The sequence below is a fragment of the Rousettus aegyptiacus genome, unplaced genomic scaffold, assembly GCF_014176215.1.
Source record: "Rousettus aegyptiacus isolate mRouAeg1 unplaced genomic scaffold, mRouAeg1.p scaffold_m13_p_13, whole genome shotgun sequence".
NCBI classification, from domain to species: domain Eukaryota; kingdom Metazoa; phylum Chordata; class Mammalia; order Chiroptera; family Pteropodidae; genus Rousettus; species Rousettus aegyptiacus.
The window spans coordinates 54812821-54837455 of NW_023416288.1; the positions used below are offsets into that span (position 1 = coordinate 54812821).

The window sequence follows — 24635 nt, forward strand, 5'->3', positions numbered from 1 at the left end:
CTGCCTCCCACTCGTTTACCATCCGTGTCCATATGCTCAAATTCAGAATAAGCCTAAATTGTGGCTAAAAAAAAAAGATATACCTTCCTGTGTCCTAAATCTTTTTTGACAAAGGCACGCTCACAGATACATGTCACTTCCAGTTTATACTCAAGTGCACGCCGTGTCCCCTCCTCAGATGTCTTCTCCTCTCTGCTCCCTGCTTCGTCCCCTCCTTTTTTGTCTCTCTTTTTTTCTCCTTTACATATACAACCAACCAGTTACACAGTTTTCAAGTATAAGTTGGTGACAGAAAGGAAGACTACAATTGATGAGGGAAGAGAAATTAGGGTTTCATGATACATGACAGATTATCAGACAAGTGAAGGTGTGAAAAGTTAGCAAAAAGGAAAATGCTGATTCCTGTGCAGATGTTTTGTATTTTTCTGAGCTTTATTTCCTGATCGTTAGCAAGATAAAAGATTCTTGGTCACATAATATTAAAGAAGATGTTCTAATTCCTTGTATATCCAGAGACAAATGGAAAAGGAACAAAGCTGAAAACACGTGGCTGCCTTTTAAATCCCCTAAACAGTGATAATAGAAAAAAGATGAAGAAAACAAGAGCCATGTTTTAAACTGCCTAAATGTCCTCAAAGGGCTATAATGGGTGATGTGCCAAGATACCATTTTCTTGATAAAACATTTTTAAATAACTTTTTATCCCATTAAATGTATGCTTATTGAGAAGAGTTTGGTAAACTGTAGGTGTTGAGATCAATTTACTGGATCGTGAAAAGCATTTACATAGAGTAGAATGGAAAATTCTAATGTATGTTATATATAGTTAGGGTGAGTATTGTTATATGAATACAAGTGTGTCCCGGGTAATAATGTAAAATATATTTTTTACTATCAATTATGATTAAAACTGTCTGAAAAACTGAGATGAATTGAAAATATGCAGCAAAGGACAAAATGGATGTCACCCATGCTCTCACCACTTTGAAATAGCCATTGTTAGCATTTTGACATTTGTTTATCTTCCTTACATTTTCTGCTTATTATGTACACAAAATGAATACTTTTCAAACAATTTCTGACTTAGGTAGTTATCAATTTGGGGCTGCCTCAGCACAGTTCTGTTTATGTGGCCCATGTTGTACATCATTTGCCTCTGATACGGAGTCTTTACATGTTGTCTTTTAAGTTTCACATAGAGGAATGTTCGCATATACATTTAGGTATTCTAATCCTCTAAAAAATAATAAATTGTTAAAAGTATTTCTTACTGTCTTTTAGGTGATTTTCTTGTCCCTTATCCTAGTTAGTAAATTTAGGCAGGGTTGTTGTGATTTTCATACAGTTACAAACTAGTTTTTTCTTTTATACTCAAGTGCATATAGTTTTAGAAATAGTACATAATGAAAAATAATCTTTTGCACCATCCCCTGGGAGCCTCTGTTGCCAATCTCGAAAGGAAATCACTCTTAATTTTTAATGGTTTCTGTTTTCAGTTCTTTTGATGATAATTTTCATATTACTAAATAATAACTTTAAGCCACAATTTTTTGCTTTTTCAACTTTAAACATCATTTACTGATTACCAGTTCCACGGGGAATTAGTTCATTCATGGCATTACAACCTCCAGCGTGTTCTTTTTTTGTTTGGGGGTTTTGTGGTTTCTCTGTTGGGTACCTTTGTAACTTTAAAGTGTAGGGATCCCTTTGTTTCTTTTCTGTTAACACCAGTAGGCATCTCAACTCCTTTCTTCATACAATTATTAAATTGTACTCTCCTTTCTTTCACCTCTGTTCCTCCTCCTATCATATCTCTACTTTTACTTTTATGTAGTCAAGCTTGAAATTAGTTTTGAGTCTTTTATTCATTTCCCATCAAGTTTTCTGAGTTTTTTAATTGGATAGTGGATAAGAGATAATACATATAGTCCATCTATTATCTTGAATCCACGGGTTTTCATTTTAGTATCTTAGTGTATAAGGTAGTTCTCATAATATAAACATACGAAAGATTTGTTATTTTAAACAAGAGAGTAAACAAGTTGATTTATAAAAAGATTCTTGCAGGTTTTTGAAATCCTCTTATGATGTTTTATTTTGCAGGTACGGAAAACTTTTTTCACCTTAGCATTTTGTGACTTTTGTCGAAAGCTGCTTTTCCAGGGTTTCCGCTGTCAAACATGTGGTTATAAATTTCACCAGCGTTGTAGTACAGAGGTTCCTCTGATGTGTGTTAATTATGACCAACTTGAGTAAGTAATCAAAAGAATCTTTTCTATCATTTTACATTTACCTTTTCTAGGATGTCTTAGAATCTATGGGAATTTTCTGTCTAGTAGAGTTATTATAAAAATTTTTTTTTTTAAAAAAAGTGGTTAGGGAATAATATGTAGTATAGCCTATACTTCACTCCAAAACTGTACTTTGGTTCTGCTATACTTTTCATTTATGTTTTATATTCTCTTTTTAATTCATAAAGATTCCTTGCTCTTAGAAATCGCTTTTAGATGGCTTGGGGGAGGATAGAAGTGTCATTTCAATTAAGTTAACCATATATTTTTGGACCACAGATTGGGGGATATGATTCTGTCAGCTATTTTGTGAATTCTGTTTCCTACCTGCTGCCCCCCCGTCCCCAGCCCTATCTTTCTCTCTTTCTCTCTCTCTTTCCCTCCCTCCTTCGCTCTCCCTCTCTCCTTCTCTTCCTCTCCCTCTTCTCCCTTTCCCTTAACCCCACCCCTAAGTGATTTTAAAGTAAGCTATAATAAAGTCTTTATACCTAGTGGATCTCTTTCTAAAATTTCTGTTTGCTTTTCACGCGTTTCTCTAATAGATTAGACTGAGCCTTTTTTAACCTTTTTTGTGTGTGTAGTGTTGATATTGCTGCTGCTAAGGTCTTATTACTTTTCTTGATCACTTGAGCAAATAGAATTTACTTCTGAACTTTAAAGTATGTTGTAATGAAATAATCTAACTTCACAATGATGATAAATTTTCTTCTAATTTCTTAAACATAAAGCATGATTTTTCTTCTCTGATATGTAGAAATTTGCTGTATAGAACAATTAGTTTTAGATTCTGTTGCCTTTGAAAATACAATATAATTTTTTTAAATGAGCCTTTGGACAAAAACACAACTAATTGAATTAATCATTTCTGAAAGTGGGATTTGATCTCAGATATTTCTTTTAACTTTATATTCTGGTATGTGAAGCTTCTGGGTTTTGCACAAGTTAGGTTTGCTTTGTTTTGTTTTTGTTTTTGCCTCACAGTTTGCTGTTTGTCTCCAAGTTCTTTGAACACCACCCAATACCACAGGAGGAGGCCTCCCTAACAGAGACCACCCTTACGTCTGGATCATCCCCTTCCGCACCCCCTTCCGATTCTACTGGGTATGATTTGACTCCTGCTGTTCAGTGACATGCTATTTGAGCTGATTTCTTTTGGATCTTTTGGTTTATTATAAAACTTCCTCAACATTTCAATTGTTAAAAGGGACTTTTTTTCAGAAAACTTGTTTTATCATACAGTCAGGTATTTAACATGCATTTGGTACAGATACATGGGATTAAAGATGACAAATTTTTTCAGGACTTGTCTTGAAAAATCAATCAATAGGTAATTTAGAATCCCTGCCTTGTGCTCATCACTTTAGTAGGTAATTTCACATATAGAAGTACATAACTTCCATTTAGAAAGGTAGCATTAACTAAATATGAGACAATGGCAAGCAATTCAAAAATAGTAAATAATTATAATCTCCAATTTAGGATATAGTTTTTAAACTATGTGATAAGGACTATATTACCATATTTATAGGGGAAGAGAGAATAGAGAGAGTAGTCAAGAAAATTTAGTGAAGAAAGTAGAATTTGAATTGGACCTTAAAGAATTTAGAATCTGAATGAACATAGGGAATAAAGGCATGGTGATCCAGGGGTAGGGTAGGGGGGTGAAAAAGCATAAATAAAACATGGCAGTGATAGATTTGGGAGACAGTGACGAGAAGCTGATCTAAGTCAAAAAGAAGCGTGTGTAAGACTAGATTACGAAGAGTCTTGGAATTTAGGCTGGAATTTACACTTGACATGAAAGGGGGGAAAGGGAATGAAAGGTTTTTGATCAGAGGACTAACTTGATGAAAATAGTTTTAGGGAATCACTTAGCTGTGATATACAAATAGATTGGTAGAGAAATGTCTGTGGTGAAGAAGGCCAACTAAGATGCTATTGGCAGTGAAGACTCGAACTGGAGTGGTGGCAGCATGCAGAAGGGGTGGACATTCATAAAGTATACAAGAAAAAATATGGTATCCTTTATCGATTGTAGAGGATAAAAGAGAGAACTAACTTTAAAGATAACAAAGTCATCACATATTCAAGCTTTGTAGTAGGAAAAGAGAGATGATGACAGGTTTAGTCAGATATTAGTTTGCTTTGGAACGTTTCTTACACAGGTCTGCATACTCTTTCCCTGTTGGATCTGAGGCAGTGTAAATTAAACTACATCTGGAAGCATATGGTTAAAAAAAAGTCCCCACATAGTATTCTGCTCTAGCCTATTCCAGAGGTAATTAAGATGAGAGATATTTATTGTCAGTTTTAACCCTACTTCCTCCCACTCTTCACAATGTAGTATTTCTTCTACCCAGAGAGATAAAAAAAAATTAATTGACACTCCCAATAGACCTGTAATTGTTATAAAGCCAGCCTTTCTGGAGGTTTCATAGGCTAAACAATTTAGCAAAGAAACTTATGTATTAAAAAATAGGTAGATGTATCTACCTATTTTGGAACACTAGAAAATGTACCCAGTGTTCTCATGTCAGATTGTAACAGTTACCACTCTGGTGGAGTCATTTTATTCCTGCTATCTCTATTATTATTTGTATGCAGCTGTATATTTCTTAAAAGATCAAATCAAAATGTTAGCAGTTGTTTGTTTTGATTTTTAATTAATCCTTTAGCTATAACACTTACTCCTGATAGATTCTATGGATCATGATGCCTTTTTAATGGCAGGTCGCAGTTCTGTGAGCAGAGTTGCAGAACATCATAATGAAATTAGCTTGGTCTCTCTGAAGGTTTATGATAGTATGCTTAGGACATTTGCCTTACAGTAATGGAATGCTGCCTTTAATTAAACCATTTGCCTATGCCATGAGTACTTTATTCATAGCTAAACTGAAGTAGATTCTGGTCTTGAGCAAATGATGAGAAAGATGTTCAAACTTTTGTTTTCCTGATGCTTTTATGTCACAACTGAATATGTGTACCTGTGAAAAGATAGAAGTTAATCCTGTTCTATGTCAGAATTCCTTTGTTTTTGTTAATGGTCTGTTAACAATTATAATGGTCATGAAACGTATAATAATGGATGTAACCAAGACATACTGCAGAAGTGATACATTGCCCAGTTTGAATAAAAAGTTAGAGGTACCTACTTTTCTACTTTTTAAAAATGCTATGGAATGTATAAATTTATAAGTCAGCATTGAAAAATTTGCATGTTGCTGAACAGAAGTAGTCACTTTGCTTCAAAATTTTTGATATTACATATTAAAAATGAGATCCAAACTAATTGGTAATTTGCCGAAGGGTATTAGAGATAAAAATTATTTTTATTATTTGGTACTGCTTTAAAGAGGTTTGCAAGATAGGTAGAGGTATCAAGAGAAAGCCAGTTTGCTGACCGCCAGTATACTTCATGGGATGTAAGTTGCCTTGGTCTAGGTAAAGACTTCCCAGTGTGGACACTCAGTTTTTATCAATTCTCAGAAAGGGTGAGAGTTAGGGACATTGCTGGTTTACATTAACCCAAATCAGAAAGACTAATTTAGATATGCCCATTGTATAAACAGAACTTCTTGTTGGATGGACCAACACTCTCTCTGCTTTTGGAAGACGTTTATGAGAAACCAAATTATAATCCAAGACTTTTTTGTTACCGATGAATTAGGACATGGATCAGATCTTTAATGATATCAGGATCAATAACTCGAAATGTTCTCCAGAATTACAATATACTTGGTCTCAATGCTAGATAAATTGACTTTGTGGCCCAACACATACTTTTGCATGGGTGGTGGTAGATACCAACTGCCAAGATAGTCTTTCTGATTTTGTGTAATGGGAAGATATCTTTTTTTTTTTTTTTTGTATATTCATTCTTTTCTTTAGATACGATGTCCTTTGCGTACATATTTCTGATCTGATATGTGCTACATACCACTTTCTCAATTCAGTAAGTTTCAAGAATGCCTTGCGGTCACTTATGCCTACACCAAATCAATTATATTAATTAGACTATCTTATACAGTTGTTAAATTAGGGTTTTTCACCTTCAGGTCCTACTTTAAAGTATGCTATTGCCTTGAGACTTCAGATCAGCCTACAAATAACCTTTTAAAAACCTGCATTTTCCAAAACTTTTAAAAAACTAATATTGTCATTTTTATATTTTTTGTTTTACCTGCTTCTAAAATTTTTGGCAAAGAACATATATTTGGCTGTCTAAAGCAAAAATACAGCTCTGTCACAGGCTAAAAATTTCTCAACAGTCAAAATAAAAAAGACCAGTGGAGCATGCTGCTTTTCGTAAAGGCCAGTTCATCAGTCTTGCCTATACCGGGCTGATACGAACTTTTTAAAGTTATATTTTATTATTTTTATTTAAGTTCTTTGTGAATTTCTTAATTAATATGAATAGATAAAGTCAAAATTTCTTTCCCCAGCCTTAATAGCATGCTTCGGAGAAGTCAAACTATAAACTGCTATGGTTTGGGTTCCGTTAACATGCTCCATTCACAAGCTTTTTGTCACTATTTGACTTCTTTCTTTGGCTCTTTAAACTTTTGTTTCTTTTCTACTATATATTTTTCTCATTCCTCTCTAAATCCTCTCCCTTCACAAAATGTCTTTTTATTCCCTCAACATTGTCTTTCTGACTGTGTCTTAATAACCACTAAATAATACTGATTACAGAGTTTGCATAAGGTAAGGTTGAATGATAACCGGTCTCTGTTAGACTGAGTCATTCATTGGTCCTAATGGAGCTCACCGAGACGGCTATATTTCATCTTTCAAGTGATACTCACTTCTCTGCTCCCTTGGATATCTAAATAATTCCTTTAATGCTTAATATGTGATTCTTCTGTGTCTCTTGTGTCAGTTATTGGGCATCGTAAAAATTTTGAAATATGAGAGATTGACACTATAAGGATCATCTTTTGAATTTAGAAATGATCTTTTGCTATGGTTCAGGATTTTAATTCATCTCTTGTATAAAGCAACAGGTATATCTTTTAAGTTTTAAATTACACATGTATTCTCAAAATATTTATAATTTCCTAATACTTTCCATAAAAATTTCAGTTTAGTAACTTCAGCTATCAAGAAATGACAAAGGTAGAAAAAAATGGCAGATTTTATTCATTAGGTCCCTACCTAGAGCATTTTTGTGTAACATTAAAGGACAGTTTCTTTAGCTGTTTAGCCACAGGTAATTTCTAGCCCTTTATAGATTTCCCTGGAGTTTTCTGGATACGAATCAGTGTTCTTTCTTATTATCGATAGTCCCTTGAGGGTCTGCTGGAGCAAAAGCAGCTGTGTCAGTCATAGTTGTAGGCATATCTTAGTTTTTTAAACTAATACTTTTAAAATCCATTACTGCTGGAGTTTTAATGTTTTATTGTAAAGATTTTATTTGAGAATATGAAAATAAGGAAATCTTTATGTCATCCATTTTTTTTTATGTTATTATATCTATAAAGTTGCTCTGAGCCTTATCTTCCAATGACTTGATTTTTCCAGGCCCCAAATTCTCACCAGTCCGTCTCCTTCAAAATCCATTCCAATTCCACAGCCTTTCCGACCAGCAGATGAAGATCATCGAAATCAGTTTGGACAACGAGACCGGTCCTCGTCAGCTCCAAATGTGCATATAAACACAATAGAGCCTGTCAATATTGATGTAAGTATCCAGCATTGTTAGAACCGAAAGAGTTCAAGTGTATTTCTTTATTTTTCTGCTATAATTATAATATAGATCAGAAATAAGTGCCATCTTTCATTTATCACAGTTATTATAAGCGATAGACTTTTATGAATTATAGATCAGAAAAGCCTTGTCATCTTCTCAGATGGCATTAAATACTTAACTGGTGCCAAATTAGAGTTATTCTGATTTTTTTTCCCTATGACATCATCTCTGTAAAAGTCTTCTTTTATTTAACAGATAATCCACTGGCCATTTTATGGTAAAGAAAAAATAAGAATGCAATTGCAGATCTTTATATCAATTCGAAATCTCTACCTAAATTTCTAAAAGTACAACTTTGAGTTAAACCTTAAAGACTAATCATTATTATGTATTTGACATGTAAAGCTACCTTTTATCTTCTTTACTTTCTTGAGTATACCATTGTATTCCATCTCTATACACATCTTGAATTTTGTGGGGGATTTTTTGTCATGTAAAGTTTGTCATTAGGTTTTAATCATTTTTTAAATGTGTCTTCTGTGGTCTCATCATCATTTAATCCAATTTTAATCGTTATTTATTATTCCAATAAACAATATTTAATATCAACTCTGGGATAGGTAGGCACTGTGTCAAAATTGAGAATTAAGTATGAATTAGCACACAGTCTTTGCCCTCAAGGAGGTCATAGTATAATGGATGAATCAGACATATATATAAATAATCACAAAAATATATAGTGATAGTTTTATCGAAGCGGGTGATAAACTCTGCCTGGTTGTATCTAGGAATATTTAGCAGAGAAGGGACAACCTTTAACCCAGATTGTGAAAGATGAATGAGTAGGAGTTTATTAAGTACAGTAGTTGGTTGGGGCTTTAGGAAGGAAGGGCTTTCGTTAAGAAAGTAGTATGTGTAAAAATACAGAAATATTTTTACATGAGATGTAATTAACGGTTGAGATTGTAGGAGTTTAGGTTTCAGGAGAAGGGTAGGGAATGGTAGGGGACGAAACTAGATAGGTAGAGTCCAACTGAAAGGCACTGTGTATTACTTTCAGGTTTCCGTAGCAGCTGGTAGCGGGAAGTCTGAAAAACTTTTGAGTGAGAGAGAAAGTGATCATCACCATATTTTAGAAAAATCTTTTGAATTAGGGAGAAATTTGATAGGCAAGATTGTTTGGAATGATATTGAAAGTAGGCAACTACTTATGAATGCTTACTGTATGCCAGATACTAAGTACTTTACATAAATTTCCTTATTCTGTCTTCATAAACACTCGTGGGTTAAGTACTATTATTATTATCCTTATTTTCCTCTTAAGAAACTTAGGATTGGAGAAGTTTAAGAAACTTGCCCAAGATTACACAGCAGATTAATGATTGAAATAGAGTAATACCTGGCCTTATGCTATATAGTAAGTAATAGAGGAGAGAGATGAAAGAGACGAAAGGTAGAGGATAATGCCCACATTTCCCTGGTTTGGGCAGATAGATTGTATTTATGATAAGAAATACCAAAGAAAGAAAACAGGGTTTGTAGAAATGAAAATGATAATTTTTATTTCAGAGTTACTGACTTTAAGATGACTACGGGACTTCACTGGTTTAAAAGTCCGTAGTGGTTGAATATTAGGACCTCAAGTAGAAATTCTGATTTCAGAATTAGCATGAATCAGATAATGGGTATAAATGATATTACTCAAAGAGTATATTAATAAGTTGGAAGAGGGTAAAAAATGCAACCCCAGTAAACATTTGAGGTACAGGCAATGAAGAGAGAGGTTGAGGATAACAAATTAGAGAATAATTGATGTAGTAAAGTTCCCTGAACTTGGAAGCAGTGTTCCTTAGAAGCTATGAGAAATTAAAGATAGGCATAGCTAGCTAGCGAGCTCTCCAGCTCTTTACAGGCAGTGTGACCTTGGGGAAATGACTTAACCTTGAGGCTAATGGTATCTTTTTCTTGTAGTGATTCAAAAATAGTTATTAAGCCTGGCACATAATAAGAATTCAGAAAGTATGGCTGATATTACTGTGCAAATATTTGTAGATATTAAGCAGGACAAAGTTCTTTGAAAGCTTCTGTTTTCTCTGTCATGCTAAAGGGAAGATACATAAATAAGGAAGGAACTATAAGGATTGGGGGGAAGTTTGAAATAGCCAGTATTAGAATATTAGAAGATCCCGTTTAATCTAGAATAGGTAGAAAGATTGTCAGAAGCTTTCTTTTTTTTTTAAAGAAGTAAAACTATTTTCAGATGACATAATCTTATATAGAAAACCCTAAAGAATCCACACAAAAAATAAACTATCAAAGCTAATAAATGGATTCACTGAGGTTTCAGGATACAATGTCAATATACAAAAATCAGTTGTGTTTTTATAAACTCTAGTAATAAGCAACCTGAAAATGAAATTAAAAAACAACTCCATTTACAATAGCATTAAAAAAGAAAATACTAAGGAATAAATTTAACAAAGAAGTGTAGCACTTGTACACTGAAAACTACAAAACATTGTCGAAAGAAATTAAAATAAATTTTTAAAATCCTGAACATATTCGAGATAGAAAAATGCAAGCTTATGATGGTACTAGCAGTAAGTTATAAGAATGGAGAAAGCCAAATCTGACAGATCCATGGTTGTGGGGAGTTAGGTACAGGTCGGGTGCACCAAAAAGGAAAGGGATGTGGCATTTCTGCCTTTGTCTTCTGTTTTTGTTTTTGTTTTTTTTTTTTCTGTCTAGAAGGCTCTCTGCTTTCCTTTTCTACATTCCTGTCTATTCCTCAAACCCCAACTCATAGCCCATCTCTTCAAATGCTTCACAAATGACCAAGTTCTATAGTTAGTTATTTATCCTTTGAACTTGTATAGCACTAAGAATCTTTTTCACCCATATCATTTATTTAGCAATTAACTAAGCAACTTTGGCACCTCTTTTAGTGTTTTCTTAAGCTATTATTCTTGTATCATTTAATTTTCATGTGTGTACATCTTATTCCCACTTAGAGTATAAGCTCTCTAGAACTAAGAAAGTTAGTGAGACCACTAGTGTTTTATGTTTATTAGTAGCCACACAACCCCCAACGCCTAGCACCTTGTTTGCAGGTATATGAGTATTTGTTGATATTTTTTAGAAAATGTTGAAGGCTTTATATAATACATTGAACATGATAGAAATGCATTCCTAAAGAATTCACTCTTTGTTTTAGCTTGCAAACAAAAAACCCGCCTATTTGCAAAGAGCCTGTGAACCTATTTAGAGACATTTGGGGCCATTCAATCCCTCACATTTAAGTTACACTAGGTAAACAAACTAATCTAAGTTCTGCCTATTAAGATCCAAATTGCATTGCATTGCCAGTAGACACTTCTCCCTACCCCCAACATTATTGTAAAAACCTACAATTTAATAATAAAGCCTAGCAAAACACAAGCCTTGTTTGAGCCATTGTGTTTTTTCCCCTTCTAGTGTGTCCCTATTCATATTTTTCTGATTGTAATCAGTGTACATTTAATTTTGTATTGTTTTTTATTATATTGTAAACATCTTTCATGATTCAGTCTTCATAACTGTTTTAGTAGCTGCCATAATACTCATTAAATTGATACATTATAATTTACTTAGCCAATATGTCTAAATGCCTATAAAAGGGAAATAATTATTTCTGATTTTTTTAGTATGATGGATAATGCTGCACTAAACATCTTTGTGCATATCATTTTTTCTTCTGAATTATTTCCTTAGGAAAAATTCCCAGAAGTGGAATTACAGGATCAAAGGGTATGAACATTTTATGGCTCTTAATATGTGCCAGTAGAACTTTTTTTAAGAATTGATACAGCCATTGGATTTGAATGGCCTGAAATGGAGTTCAGCATTTGATCAGGACTAATAATCCCTTCAATATAGGGTTAGGTTGGCAAGTGCTTCAAAATTTCAGTTTTATCATGTTCACTAGCTAATTTTATATGCTTTCTGTTTTGTGAAGTAATTATTAGATAGTTATTACTTTGAATTAACCTTTCTGTTAATGCTTAGTGGAAAATTCAGTATTGTTATTAGCTTCTTACCATAAGCTTTGAATAAAATGTACATTACTATTTATTTGTAGGACTTGATTAGAGACCAAGGGTTTCGTAGTGATGGAGGTAAGTGGTGATTTCAATTTAAAAAAAAAAAAGCTCAGAGAAAAATGCAACTGCTTTGCTGCTTGTCTCTTTTATATTTGCTTCTTTCATGAAACACAGACACAGAGAAAAATGTGTAGAGAAAACCCAAACTTTTTTGTTTTTCTTTAGTATTGATTATTTATCTGTAATAAAATTTTAACTAATTTATAACTGGAGTAGAGAAAAAGAGTACATAAAAAGGAATCTTAAATGGTCCGTGTACAGTTTTAAATGGTTGCTATCAAAGAGAGATTCTAGTTATTTTACCCACTTTATTGATTCCAAACCATCTCCAAAGCTGGAAATGTAGAATTTCCTTTGGGAACCTCCACTAATACTTAAAGATTGAGCTTGGAATCCATTAAACCTTGGCTTTCATAAGTCATTCTTAGGGAGAATTCCTTGGACTGCCTGTTAAATATTGTCAACCACATCTCTTCAGCCTACTACAAGGGTTTGAAATGTACATTTTAAAGAATGGACCCCCTAATAGAAAAGTCCAGTTGCCTTTTTTCAGTTCAGTAAATAAAATAAGGAAATGAGAAATTAAATTGAGATTTCTTACAGAATTTTCAGCTCAGATTCACTCTAGTACCCAGTAAAAAAGGAGAACATAAGAAAACATTAAGAAAATACTTTTTAAATAAGAATTTAGCCCCACATGATGTTTTCCAAGAGATGATATTTGAAACTCTATCTTAAAGTTTTCTTCCAGGTGGTTCTCCCTTTTCAGCTGTCTTCTGTCTAATCAGGAAGACCTGCAATACTTGCTTATCTTGCTTAGAGTTGGTCTTGTCCCTGTTACCTGCTTTAACTTCAAAATATCTAAGCCCAGACTCAAAGATATTTTATATTGAATAAACATTGTATAAACCATCCTTTGTTATGTTTCTATGTACCTGTGAAGCTACCAAAATAATAACCCTGCATTATATATTTTGGACTTAGTATTTACTATAACACATAGTAATAAAAGTTTTCTGTTTGTTATTCCATGAACCCACCAATTAATGTTGCTGCTAGTTTGACTTTTCATATGTGTTAGTAGCCGTGGCTTTTGAAAATTTTGCCCAGTACATTCAGCATTTAAATGTTGCCATCATTTTAGCATCACAGAGTTAACTTAGTCATAATAACTGCCTGCTCAGTACCTAAAATGAAGTGGCATTTCTTGTCCTTTTTTGATGAGTCACTTTAAAAAATCATTGGGATTTTATGAAAGTAAGCAGTTTATAAAACCTCCAGAATTATTTTGTGAAGCAGGCTTCGACTCATCTTATTTATTCCCCATGACTTCTTTCATTTCTTCTGTGTGTCTGTCTTCCTGTGTTTGCCTGCCCCTCTCTTTCTCTTCTAACAGCCCCTTTGAACCAGCTGATGCGCTGTCTTCGGAAATACCAATCCCGGACTCCCAGTCCCCTCCTACATTCTGTCCCCAGTGAAATAGTGTTTGATTTTGAGCCTGGCCCAGTGTTCAGAGGTAGTTGGGCTCTTCTTTCTTGTTTTCACCCAAAGCAAACTAAATATGAACTACAGATACTGTTTGTGCCTCACCCTCACAGCGTGTGTTTGTAAGCGTGAGAGTTTTCAGTACTGAATTGCTGCTTGGCCTGGCTGGAATGCTCTGAATGTGCTTCTCTCACATACTCACTACCACAAGCTTTCTGTATGCTGTCTGTCATAAATTTTAAAAGCAAGAAAAATCTGTTATTTCCATCTTGTTTTTTTGTTACATTAGTTACTCTTTGGTCTTGATAACTTTTTAAACTCAGGGGGTGGCAATAAATAATGTGTGGTGGGAGGGGTCCTTCGGCTTGAATTTCTTTTATTTTCATCCATTTAGGTGATAACATTGATTACTTAATATTTGTTAGCAAGTTTTGTGGGTTTTTTTTTTTAATAAAAATGGAAATGGAAATCCCTATTATGAGATTTTATACTAGACTTTTGGCTTTATTTTTCTGTAATATCACTGTACTTTTTAAAATGTAGGACATGTATATTTTATATGTTTTTTAATTTTTTTGTATATTTTATATTACATCAAAGGTAGGGAGCTTTAAAAATGATTTTTAACATATTAGGGATATTGTAGCTCTAGAAAATTTGAGGATTAATATTTTCAGTTATGACCAAATATAAGGAAAAAGTTAGCAGTATAATTTTACTCTACCATTTTTCTTGCCATACTTTAGTGGTTAAACTAATCTTTAAAATTTTAAGTCAAAATTGAGAGAAATGTCTTGCTATAAAATTTTTAAAGAATTATATTCACTGGCTTTTGCTACTTAGTGTCTGTTACTTTTTCTGAATGTGTGGAGGTGGTTCAGATTTTTACCTTCAGCCCAACTGTTTCTCAGAAAATCCATAGAATGGGCTAGAAGTTATACAGTACTATATAACTTATACTGTAGTCTATTACTTATTTTGATAAGTAGTGTAATCAAAATAAGTAATAGACTATACAGTACTGAGTAGATCAGAATTGCAAAGTTAAGGCTTTATGGTGTTGAAAATTATTAATATGGAACATAGAAAATGGAATGTGCTCTAGTTAATAGACATTCCAGATACAATTTTCTTTTAGAAAATTATACATGAGATCATGGAAATTCCACATGATAACATAGATGATGTAGTAATGATAAAATTTCTACACAGATTTAACATTTAAATGTTGCCATTGGTATTCCTGTTCTTGGAAAGATAGTCACTCCCTCCCCTCACCCCCAAATAGTAATCATTTTTTAAAAAATTCTCCTGGAGTCTTTTCGTTCCATATATGCAAATATTATTTGACATCTCAGTCCTACTTAACTGTACTTAGGCCCCATTAGGACTCTTTGCCTTGAATCCTTCCAAACAAAGTCCTCCTGTACATGAACTTAGAATCATTGCCACTGCGCCAGCATTTGGAAAAGTACCCATCAGAAAGGCATACAGCTCTGCCAATTAAGTACTTTCAAAGACTACAGCCCTTGGGCTCGCTTGACTGATAGAACATTTCCATTTGTAGAAACTTGGCTGAGAGGCCATATCGCTTATTTTGCTCTCATTTTATAAAGGAAGAGATTTTTCAGAGTCCTGAGAAACTTGCGTGGCTTTGTTTACATTAAAGTTCTGCAGGCAACAGGTAATCCTTGTTTGGTAGAATAAGCCTCCAGGAACCAAGGAAACTGACCAGTATCTCTCACTCTTAGATAGTGTAGAATGTGCCATAGAATATTTTTTTAGTGGATAATATGAAAAAGTGAAGGTATTTTCAACATTAAGGTCATTGTTAGAATATATTTTCATATGAGGATTTCCATGTCTTATTATATTGATTGACTGCTGAGGTAACAAAATAAAGTTTCTTTTTTATATAGGCTTTTAAATTGATTTTGCCTTTTGATTTTTTAAATTAAACAGAACCTTGGGAGTAATTTTTAGTTTTATCTCTTAGATTCTTTTTCTAGAATATGTACCAATAAGCAGTGTGTATCTGTAATCAGATACACATTAAAGGTCAATGGCCAAAGAACTAAAAAAATTATAGTACTAATCACCAAACGAGGCCCCTTTTTGGCCTGTCCTTTCTAAAAAAAAGATTGATAGTTGAACATTCACTGCATTTTTAAAGTAAATCTAAATCAACCCCCACCCTCAGCCCCCAATAAATTAACATACTTGATCTTCCTTTAACGGACACATTTTTCCTTTCACTAACTTAGGATCAACCACAGGTTTGTCTGCCACGCCCCCTGCCTCATTGCCTGGCTCACTCACTAATGTGAAAGCATTGCAGAAATCTCCAGGACCTCAGCGGGAAAGGAAATCATCATCTTCCTCAGAAGACAGGAATCGAATGGTGAGAGGACATAATATCTTTTTTCCTCTAAGTTCTTTCTGTATAGAAGTCATAGCCAAATGTAATGTCACCTTTTAGATATTTTGGTTATGTCCATATGTGACACAGAATTCCCATAATCAAATTAATTAAAGATCTGGTAATTTTTTTGCTTGAAGCATATTCAACACAGATTCTTGCTCTCAACTCTAATGTAATTGAGTAAAAAGGCATTTTGGGAAAAGTAAGAATACAGTTGACTCTTGAATAACACAGACCTGAACTGACTGGGTCTACTTACACGTGGAAGTTTTTCAGTCAGTTGTCAGCCCTCCGTATTCCTGGGTTTCGCATCCATGGTTCAGCCACTGAGGACTGAACACAGTATCGGTTGTGAAACTACTCCCCAGTGGATACCAAGGGACAATTAAGTTTTAGGGGAAATCAAAAATTATATGTGGATTTTCGACTCTCTAGGAGTTGGGGAACTGGCACCCCTAAACCCCACATTGTTCAATGGTCAACTGTAGTGTTCTGTTTCTAAAATAAGGGAAAACGTCAGCTAATAATTTAGGAAGCATTATTAGGCATATATGTTCTAAAGGGTTGATCCTAAATTCAGGTACCTACCAAATGACATACTTCACTATTTGAAAGAATAAGTTTCTGCTGCAAAAGAAATCTAAATTAAAAACTAATAATTTTAGCAACGTATACTAACAGTATATGTCAGATACCTGGATCCTTTACCCTACCAAAGTGAATATGTATGTTAGTAATTGTTTTGAGATCAGATAAGATACTTGAGGAAATTTAGCACTGACTGGGAGAGTAAGTAGATAAATTACCAGTTACCATAGTATGTTAACTTAAATTTTGGGCTTTTGGAATCAAAACTAGTCACAAATGTACAGTACTTATCTTACCCCTAATAGTCCTCCAAATGATAAAAGTCTATTTATTGATTTTAGTAAAACATATTTCTGGTAATACCTAATAAATTTTTTTTTAATTAATTTTTTCATTCTAATACTAGCTTAGGTCTTCAGTTTATGTTCTGCATTGTAAGAATCATACTTCTAATTATTATTCCTCCAGAGTATGTTTTACTTTGTTCTTTAAAACACCGTATTTCTTCCTAACATATGTCCCTTTCAGGCCTACATGAATGTACTTAGTGTAAAACATAAAGTTTTCCTTTTTTATTTGCTTTGGCTTGACTTTACACTATTTTTCTCAAGAAAACACTTGGTAGACGGGATTCAAGTGACGATTGGGAGATTCCTGATGGGCAGATCACAGTGGGACAAAGAATTGGATCCGGGTCATTTGGGACAGTCTACAAGGGAAAGTGGCATGGTATGTATGTAGTATGATGACCTTGTCGCAAGTTATAGTAATAGGATGTGTTTAACAACTTTCATAAAAAAATGTTAAAGTGGGTATTCACTGTTGGCATCATTAAGCTTTTTTGATCATATTCAAGAGTCCTGCAAATGTTTCCAACAAATTATGGGAAATAAAAACTGGATTCATAACAACCAAGTCTGCTATCATTATATTAAAGAAATAATTTTTAAAGATGGTGGTGATTCTTCAGGTGAACTAGTCCCCAAGATATTTTTTCCTCTGATAATTTTTCTGCTGATAATTTTATTTGTATTATAAACCACCAGTAAACATGTTAAAAGTCTACTTACCAAAAGAAAAAATGACAAGGAAACATAAAAAATGTTCAGCCTCACTAGTTATCAAAAAACAGCAAATTCAAAAAAATAGACATCATTATTTGCCTCTCAGTTGGACAGAGATTTTTTTTACATTCATCATATACAGAGTTGTGATTATAATGCTGCTGGTGGGAAATTAAATTGCTACAAATTTTCTGGAGGGCAGTTTGGCATTATGTATATTGAACCAACAGTTCTTTTTGTAGACCTTTATAATGAGGAAGTAATTGGACAGTAACAAGCAGATATGCATGCAAGGATATTCATTAGAGATTTAATATTAATGAAAAATGGAAATAAATGTAAATGCTTATTAATAGAGTAGGTAAATTCATAACCTCTATATGATTTTATATGATAGATTTATGTTTATTGTTATGGAAAGGTGTCTGCAATGTAGTAAATTTTACAAAGCAGCATGTATAATATCCCATGTTATGGTGCAACAAAGAAATATATATAACAATTTTAAAAACAGTTTCTAACTACATATCTTTTTAGGTTATCTTTTCATATGTATTCATAAATTACACTGATACATATAAAAACCTAGTAGGGTATACCTCAGCATATTAATTAACAGTGGTCATTTCTGAGTGACATGATTTTTTTTCTTTATGCTTTATGCTTTCAGTGTTTAATTTTTTTTTTTTTACTGTGAGCACCGTATTACTTTGATAACCACAAAAAAATAAGTTAATTATATTGAAGCATAATGCATGTGCCAAAAAGTACATACAAGTGTACAAGTAACTGAACTCTCACAAAGTGAACACATCTGTACTCAGTGAACAGAACAAAACTGTGCTGTAGAAGTCGTCCTCATGTCCTCCTTCCCCAAGGGTGACCCTGTCCTGCCTATAAAGAAATTACATAGTATGTGCTCTTCTATGTCTGGCCCCTTCCACTCAACACTGTGTATAAGATTTATCTTATTGTAGTGTGTAGTCGTAGGTCATTCACGCTCTGTATAGTATTCCACCGTGTGACTCTAAAATGATTCCTTTTTCCATCTGCTGTGTGATGAGTATTTGAATAGTTTCCAGTTTGGGGCTATTACAAATGCTACTGCTCTGAATTCTCTTAGTGCATACATGTCATGTGATTAACATATGTGTCCATTTTTGCTTGGGATATAGCTAGGAAAGAATTGTGAGGCCACTGGATATACATGTGTTCAGTATTAGTAGTTGCTGCCAACAGTGTTTCAAGTAGTTGTACCAAGTTACACACCCACTGGCAGTATCTATGAGTTCTGCCTGTTTCATATAAAGTTTTTTTTTTTTAACTATGATTACCATTTTAATAACTTTCCTAAGCAAAAGCAATAAGTGATCTATAGATTTTCTTTTTAAATGTTAACACTCTGATAAAGAAGTTTTATAGTTTTATAGTTTTCTATTTTAGCCAAGCTCCATCAGACCTGTCATTGTAGTTTTAATATTCAGTTAGTAAATGCATCTAATTTAATATTGTTAAAAAAAAAAAGGAAAGTACCATGAGTGCTTAATTGATTAAACTAAATTTCTGAGAGAAAAACAGGATTGGCTGTTTTTTGGGGTTGGTATATTGAAATATTAGTCCGAGAGTGTCATTGTTATTTTAGTTTTTATCCTTAGAAAGTTAATGCAGTTAAGGAACTTACAATATAGCTTATTAAACCATAAAACAATTTAATAATGGTATGCATTTAAGACTGTGGTAATTAGTGAAAATACCCATGAGTTTTTTGTATTTTTAAACTTAAAATATCAGATAACGTTTGGAATGACAATTGCCTTTCAGGTGATGTGGCAGTGAAGATGTTGAATGTGACGGCACCCACACCTCAGCAGTTACAGGCCTTCAAAAATGAAGTGGGAGTACTCAGGTGAGTTCGTGCGCATTGTCGTTTTCCGCAGACGTTATCTTCGTTAGCTCCTGTTTTCCATTAGTAGCCCCTGTTAGCTCTGCAGACTTACTTAAAGTGGATAAAACCGAGTTTGAGTCTATTTTGTCTTTTGCCACATTCTTTTAAGTGATATACAATATTATATTATACAGCTGATAGAAGAACAAAGGCTAGAATGAATTAATGAAAACGTAGTATGCAGTTATGAGAAATAATGCTTCCAAATATGAAAATAATGCTTTGAAAATTCTGATTTTATCAGAGCACATTTAGAGATTATGTCATGCCCTGGAACTTGAGGAACACCAGCAACTAAAGTATGTCCAGGCACGGACAACTTGTGTGAGGAGGATTCTAAACCTGTGACTCGGGAAAAGTGGTGGACAGAAGTGAGGCTACTTGGCGCACAGGAGGCAGTTGTGGTCCGGAGGGGGCACGCTCACCCTCTTTTATTCCAGAGAGCAGGACAGGGAAACAGTGGTGGAAATTGTAGGAAAATGATTTTTTTCTCGACCCCAAAAACCTTTCTAATACTAGAACCACTTAAAAAAAAAGAATGGGGGGGAAATAGCCTTCAGTCTCAGTGATAAGTTTCCCATAATTGAAAGTATTTAAGCAACCTCAGGTATATTAAAAAAGATGTTTCTGAAAAAAGTAAAATGTTAGACTAGACAATTACTAAAGTCCCTTCTAAATTTATCCTTCTGTTGCCTTTTTTAAAAATTCTTTTTTCTGGCAACATCTTACTGCTTCTGCCTCCTTTTTAATATATACTGAAGTATATCGACGTTTACTGTTTACTGTCACATTTCTTTTTACAGGAAAACGCGACATGTGAATATCCTACTCTTCATGGGCTATTCAACAAAGCCACAACTGGCTATTGTTACCCAGTGGTGTGAGGGCTCCAGCTTATATCACCATCTCCACATCATTGAGACCAAATTTGAGATGATCAAACTTATAGATATTGCACGGCAGACTGCACAGGGCATGGAGTAAGTCCATTCTATTAAATCTCGTGTAAATTATTTTTGAAGACCATTGAGGGTGTTTTAAAGATTTTAGCTTTAGGATTGCCTTGTAAATTCTCGTTGGCTGCTTTTAACGAATAGCTAACAATATGATACTTAGAAATAAAATAGTCTCTCTCTACTACAGTCTTGAAGACAATATGTAAAATATTGATAATATGACTGCAAATTTATGTTTTGCATGCAGTGATTTAGCTAAGCAATAAAGGTTAAGGAAACAAAGATAGGCAAGGAAAAAAATACTGGTCATTTACAGTTATTGAAATGTATAAAATATTAGTTATCCTTTCAGATTGTTTTCTCCAAGTGCCTATATTTGCTATTGCAAAATGGTCATCTGCATGAAATAAAGTAAAATGAAAATCTGCATTCTGATCCTTTTTGAGAATTTCAAGTTGAGTCGTTCATACCCATTGAATTTTGCTGTATAATCTAAAAGATAAAAAGTAACTTTATAAAATTTACCATAGACCAAAATAGGAAACCGACTTTGAAGAATAAATTTTGCTTGCAACTCTTAAGTACAAATGAATAGGTAAAGCAAAAGGTAAAATTAAGTAAATTTTGAATGTGCTTAGATAAAAATTTTGAGTTAAATATGTTGAAAGCTCTCTGGGTGTTTAAAAATATGTGTATCTTAATTTAATATTTTATAGTATACAGTTGTCTTTCACATGTATAGGTCATTATGTCACTCTTTATAATGTTATGAAGAAGGTATTTTTAGTTCCTTTTTACAGATAAGGAAACTAAGACTTTTAAATGACTTGTCTACGGCTACATATTTAATAAGTGGCAACAGAAATGTTACACTCAGGATTTCTGCTTCCCAAGCCATTATCTTTTCCCATAATCACTGTGATACTTTCACATTATAAAATTAGAATAAAAGGGTGTATATGTACTAACATCTAGAACTCTGATGCAAGATCACTTAACAGCAAGTAAACGTAGAACCAGGACTCAAAACCAGTTCTGGCTCTAAAATCTTCTGTTTTATTCTCTCTGTCTCAAAACTAAGCAATATATCTCTAATTTAGATTGCTTACAAGTCTTTGTTCAGCCAAAATGCTTATTGCAGCAAATTATTAGCTTAACAATAACATTTCCATTTATCCACTGAACTCAAAGTAATCTCAGCCTTTCGTATAAATTAGAGCCTGAGTCTGTTCAGATCTGAAGGGTTATACCAAAAGCTTGTGAAGAGTAAACCCTGACAAAAATAGTAAACAGTGAACAAGAAACAAAGCTTTTTCTGCTCCGCTCCACCAAGGGTGCTCCCTCCTCAAGGCCTCTGTACTTGTTATTTTGCCTTTGGGATACTCACACCACAAATCTCCATAGAGCTGCTCCCTATGTCTGTGTTCAGATGCCACCTTTTAAAAGAAGCTAATCACCTTATATACTAACTAATGTCCCTACCCAACCCTGTCACTCTCTATACCCGTCTCTGTTTTCATTTTTAATATACCAAACTCCATTTGACACAGTTATTGCCTGTCCCTCCCACTAGAATACAAGCTTTATGAGAGCAACGTTTTGTTCATTGTTTTATTCCTACTGCCTAGAACAGGGTCTGGCCTATGATAGGTACTCAATACATATCTGTGAAATGAAAAAATGAAGGATTACACACAATTGAATATTACAACTACCTTTCAGAAAAAAGAGAAGCCAGATCTTTCTCATACTAAGAGGGAGAAACATCAAGGAAAAAAACAGTCAAGAAAGTAACAAAAGGATAATAGAGGGGGAAAGGCTTTTGCTATAAACAGAGGAAGCAAAGAATAGTAAAAAAATTATTTTTAGAAACAGTGCCAGTATTAATAAGACAAGAAATGACATTAGAGGAGAACACTATCAGATTGGAATAGTTCTGGAATCTGGGGGACAGTCAGTGAATAGGCAATATTTTTCCATTGTTTTACAGTTTGGGATCTATAATTGTAAACCTTTATAGTATTTATGTACTCTGAAATACTTTGCGTACATTTTTAAGTAATGCTCACTATATAATGAACATAGCTGGCTGTGAATGTAAATCATGGCTATGTATATATGGTAGTTACCAGAGGGGAGGGGGTGGGGAAGGACAAAGCGGGTAAAGAAAGTCAAATACAGGTGGCGGAAGGAGACTGGACTTAGAGTGGTGAGTACACAGTAGCGTGGGCGGATGTTGTATTATAAAGTCATACACCTGAAATTTATATAATGTTATTAACCAGTGTTGCCCCAATAAATTTAATTTTTTTAATTTAATTAATTTTAAAAAAAATAGAAAATAATACTATTTCCATAGTATCCAAAAGAATGAAATAAGGAATAAGTTTAACCAAGGAGATAAAATATTGTACTCTGAAGTACAAAACATTGCCAAAAGAAATTAAAGAAAAAACAACTGGGGTTTGGGGTAATAAAAAATTTTGCATAGATGGTGGAGGGGGTGCACACTATTGTGAATGTATTAATGCCACTAAATTGTACACTTAAAAATGGTTAAAATGGCCAATTTTATGTCATGTATTTTATAACAATAAAATCAAAAACAAAGTAAAAATAAATAAAATAGCTATGTGGGCTACAGGTAAGGTGACACATTTTTGCTGTCTTTGAAACTCCACTGAAACTATAATAAAGGAATTTTTTTAAGCACAAACATATAAGGATGGAGAAAACAGAGAGGAGGGAAACAATAGCAAGAACATTTTAAAAGCTAGAAAGCAGATGGGGAAATGATAAATGAACTTAGACCCGAAAAGCTGTATTATTAGTTTGCAATGGGGAAATGAAAACCAACCTGATTTATACCACAGAATCCTCAAGTCTCAGGAACTGGCAGTACCAGGTGTCTCCAGGAAAGGGAGGGTACACAGATGAAGAGTCTGTCTGAAAAGCTTCTCAAAATCTCATCTGCTCTGTGCCACTGGGTGACTGCTCCATCTGTACCCTGGCAGTAGCCTGGAAGTTTATTCTCTGGAGAGGGGAAAACAAATATCCCTGGACGGGAGACATGGACATGGACACGGACACTTTACCAGAAACAGGAGGGTTGAATGACTGCTTACTGAATGATGAACGGAGAGTTCTCCAGCACTATTCTTTTTATTTGGTTCCCAGAATGCTAGCAGCCAAACCTTCCCCTTCACATAAGGGATTGGAAGAGTCTTTTGTGAAGAATCTTACCAGCCAAGAGGAAAGACCCAAAGGTAGTGTGACATCAGAGATTCCACCTAGATCACTGTGCAGGGAAGTTCAAAAACATGAAGTCCATCTGTATTCCAAAGCTTTCAGACAGCTTTTAGTCCCTCTCTCAGTCTGAGCAAGACAAGTTATCTGTGGCTCAACAGACATCAGAAGGAAAGTCTCTGATGCCGATGAGAGAGACAAAACCAATGGCATTGGAGGAAGGCAACCAGGAATAAACAAACACAATGCAAGACGAGATACTCATCTCTCCCAAAAAACCCATCAGTTTCTTCAGTGATAAAAGATGATTTTCTGTCCATGAAACAGTTGCTTTAAAAGAGACTTGTGATAAAAGAATGTTCAAATATTGATATTTATGCTAGAAATGACATCCTTTGCAGTTATTAAAATTTAAATGTCTGGTTCCTCCTCCCCTGTCCTCCACTATCATTTCACAAAGGACAGAACAAGCTAGATGTAGCTGAGCAGTAGAAAGTCCATAGATTATTTACTATGGCCATGTCACCCTGAACAAGCCCAATCTGTCTGATCTCGGAAGCTAAGCAGGATTAGTACTTGGATGGGAGACCACCTAAAAAGACCAAGGACTGTAGGCATAAAAAAATAAAAATAAAAGGATTGTAAACTGACAATGTCCTTGCAATCTGTGAGGTCAACCAAGGGTTGCTTCGCCTAAAAAAAAATAAATAAATAAAAAGTCCATAGACTATTATTTAAATAGCCGTTAATAATGTACTTTTGCAAAACCCTCATTTCAAAATAGTCTGCCCCTTGAATGTTTTCCAGATG

The 24635-nt window shown here is 34.0% G+C and overlaps 1 protein-coding gene across 5 annotated transcripts in view; it reads left to right on the forward strand.

Moving 5' to 3' along the window:
* Positions 1 to 24635, forward strand: part of BRAF (B-Raf proto-oncogene, serine/threonine kinase) — a 107954-nt gene that overhangs the window by 47087 nt on the left and 36232 nt on the right. For 2 of the 5 annotated variants that reach the window (XM_016132999.2, XM_036230818.1), the window contains exons 6-14: positions 2104 to 2252; positions 3273 to 3392; positions 7812 to 7971; positions 12098 to 12134; positions 13516 to 13635; positions 15869 to 16005; positions 17226 to 17343; positions 19500 to 19584; positions 20427 to 20603. In XM_016132999.2, coding sequence (XP_015988485.1) covers positions 2104 to 2252; positions 3273 to 3392; positions 7812 to 7971; positions 12098 to 12134; positions 13516 to 13635; positions 15869 to 16005; positions 17226 to 17343; positions 19500 to 19584; positions 20427 to 20603 — 1103 coding nt within the window. Of the gene's footprint in view, positions 1 to 2103; positions 2253 to 3272; positions 3393 to 7811; positions 7972 to 11730; positions 11767 to 12097; positions 12135 to 13515; positions 13636 to 15868; positions 16006 to 17225; positions 17344 to 19499; positions 19585 to 20426; positions 20604 to 24635 lie in introns of all 5 variants that reach the window. The other 3 variants (XM_036230819.1, XM_016133004.2, XM_036230820.1) reach the window with 2 other exon arrangements.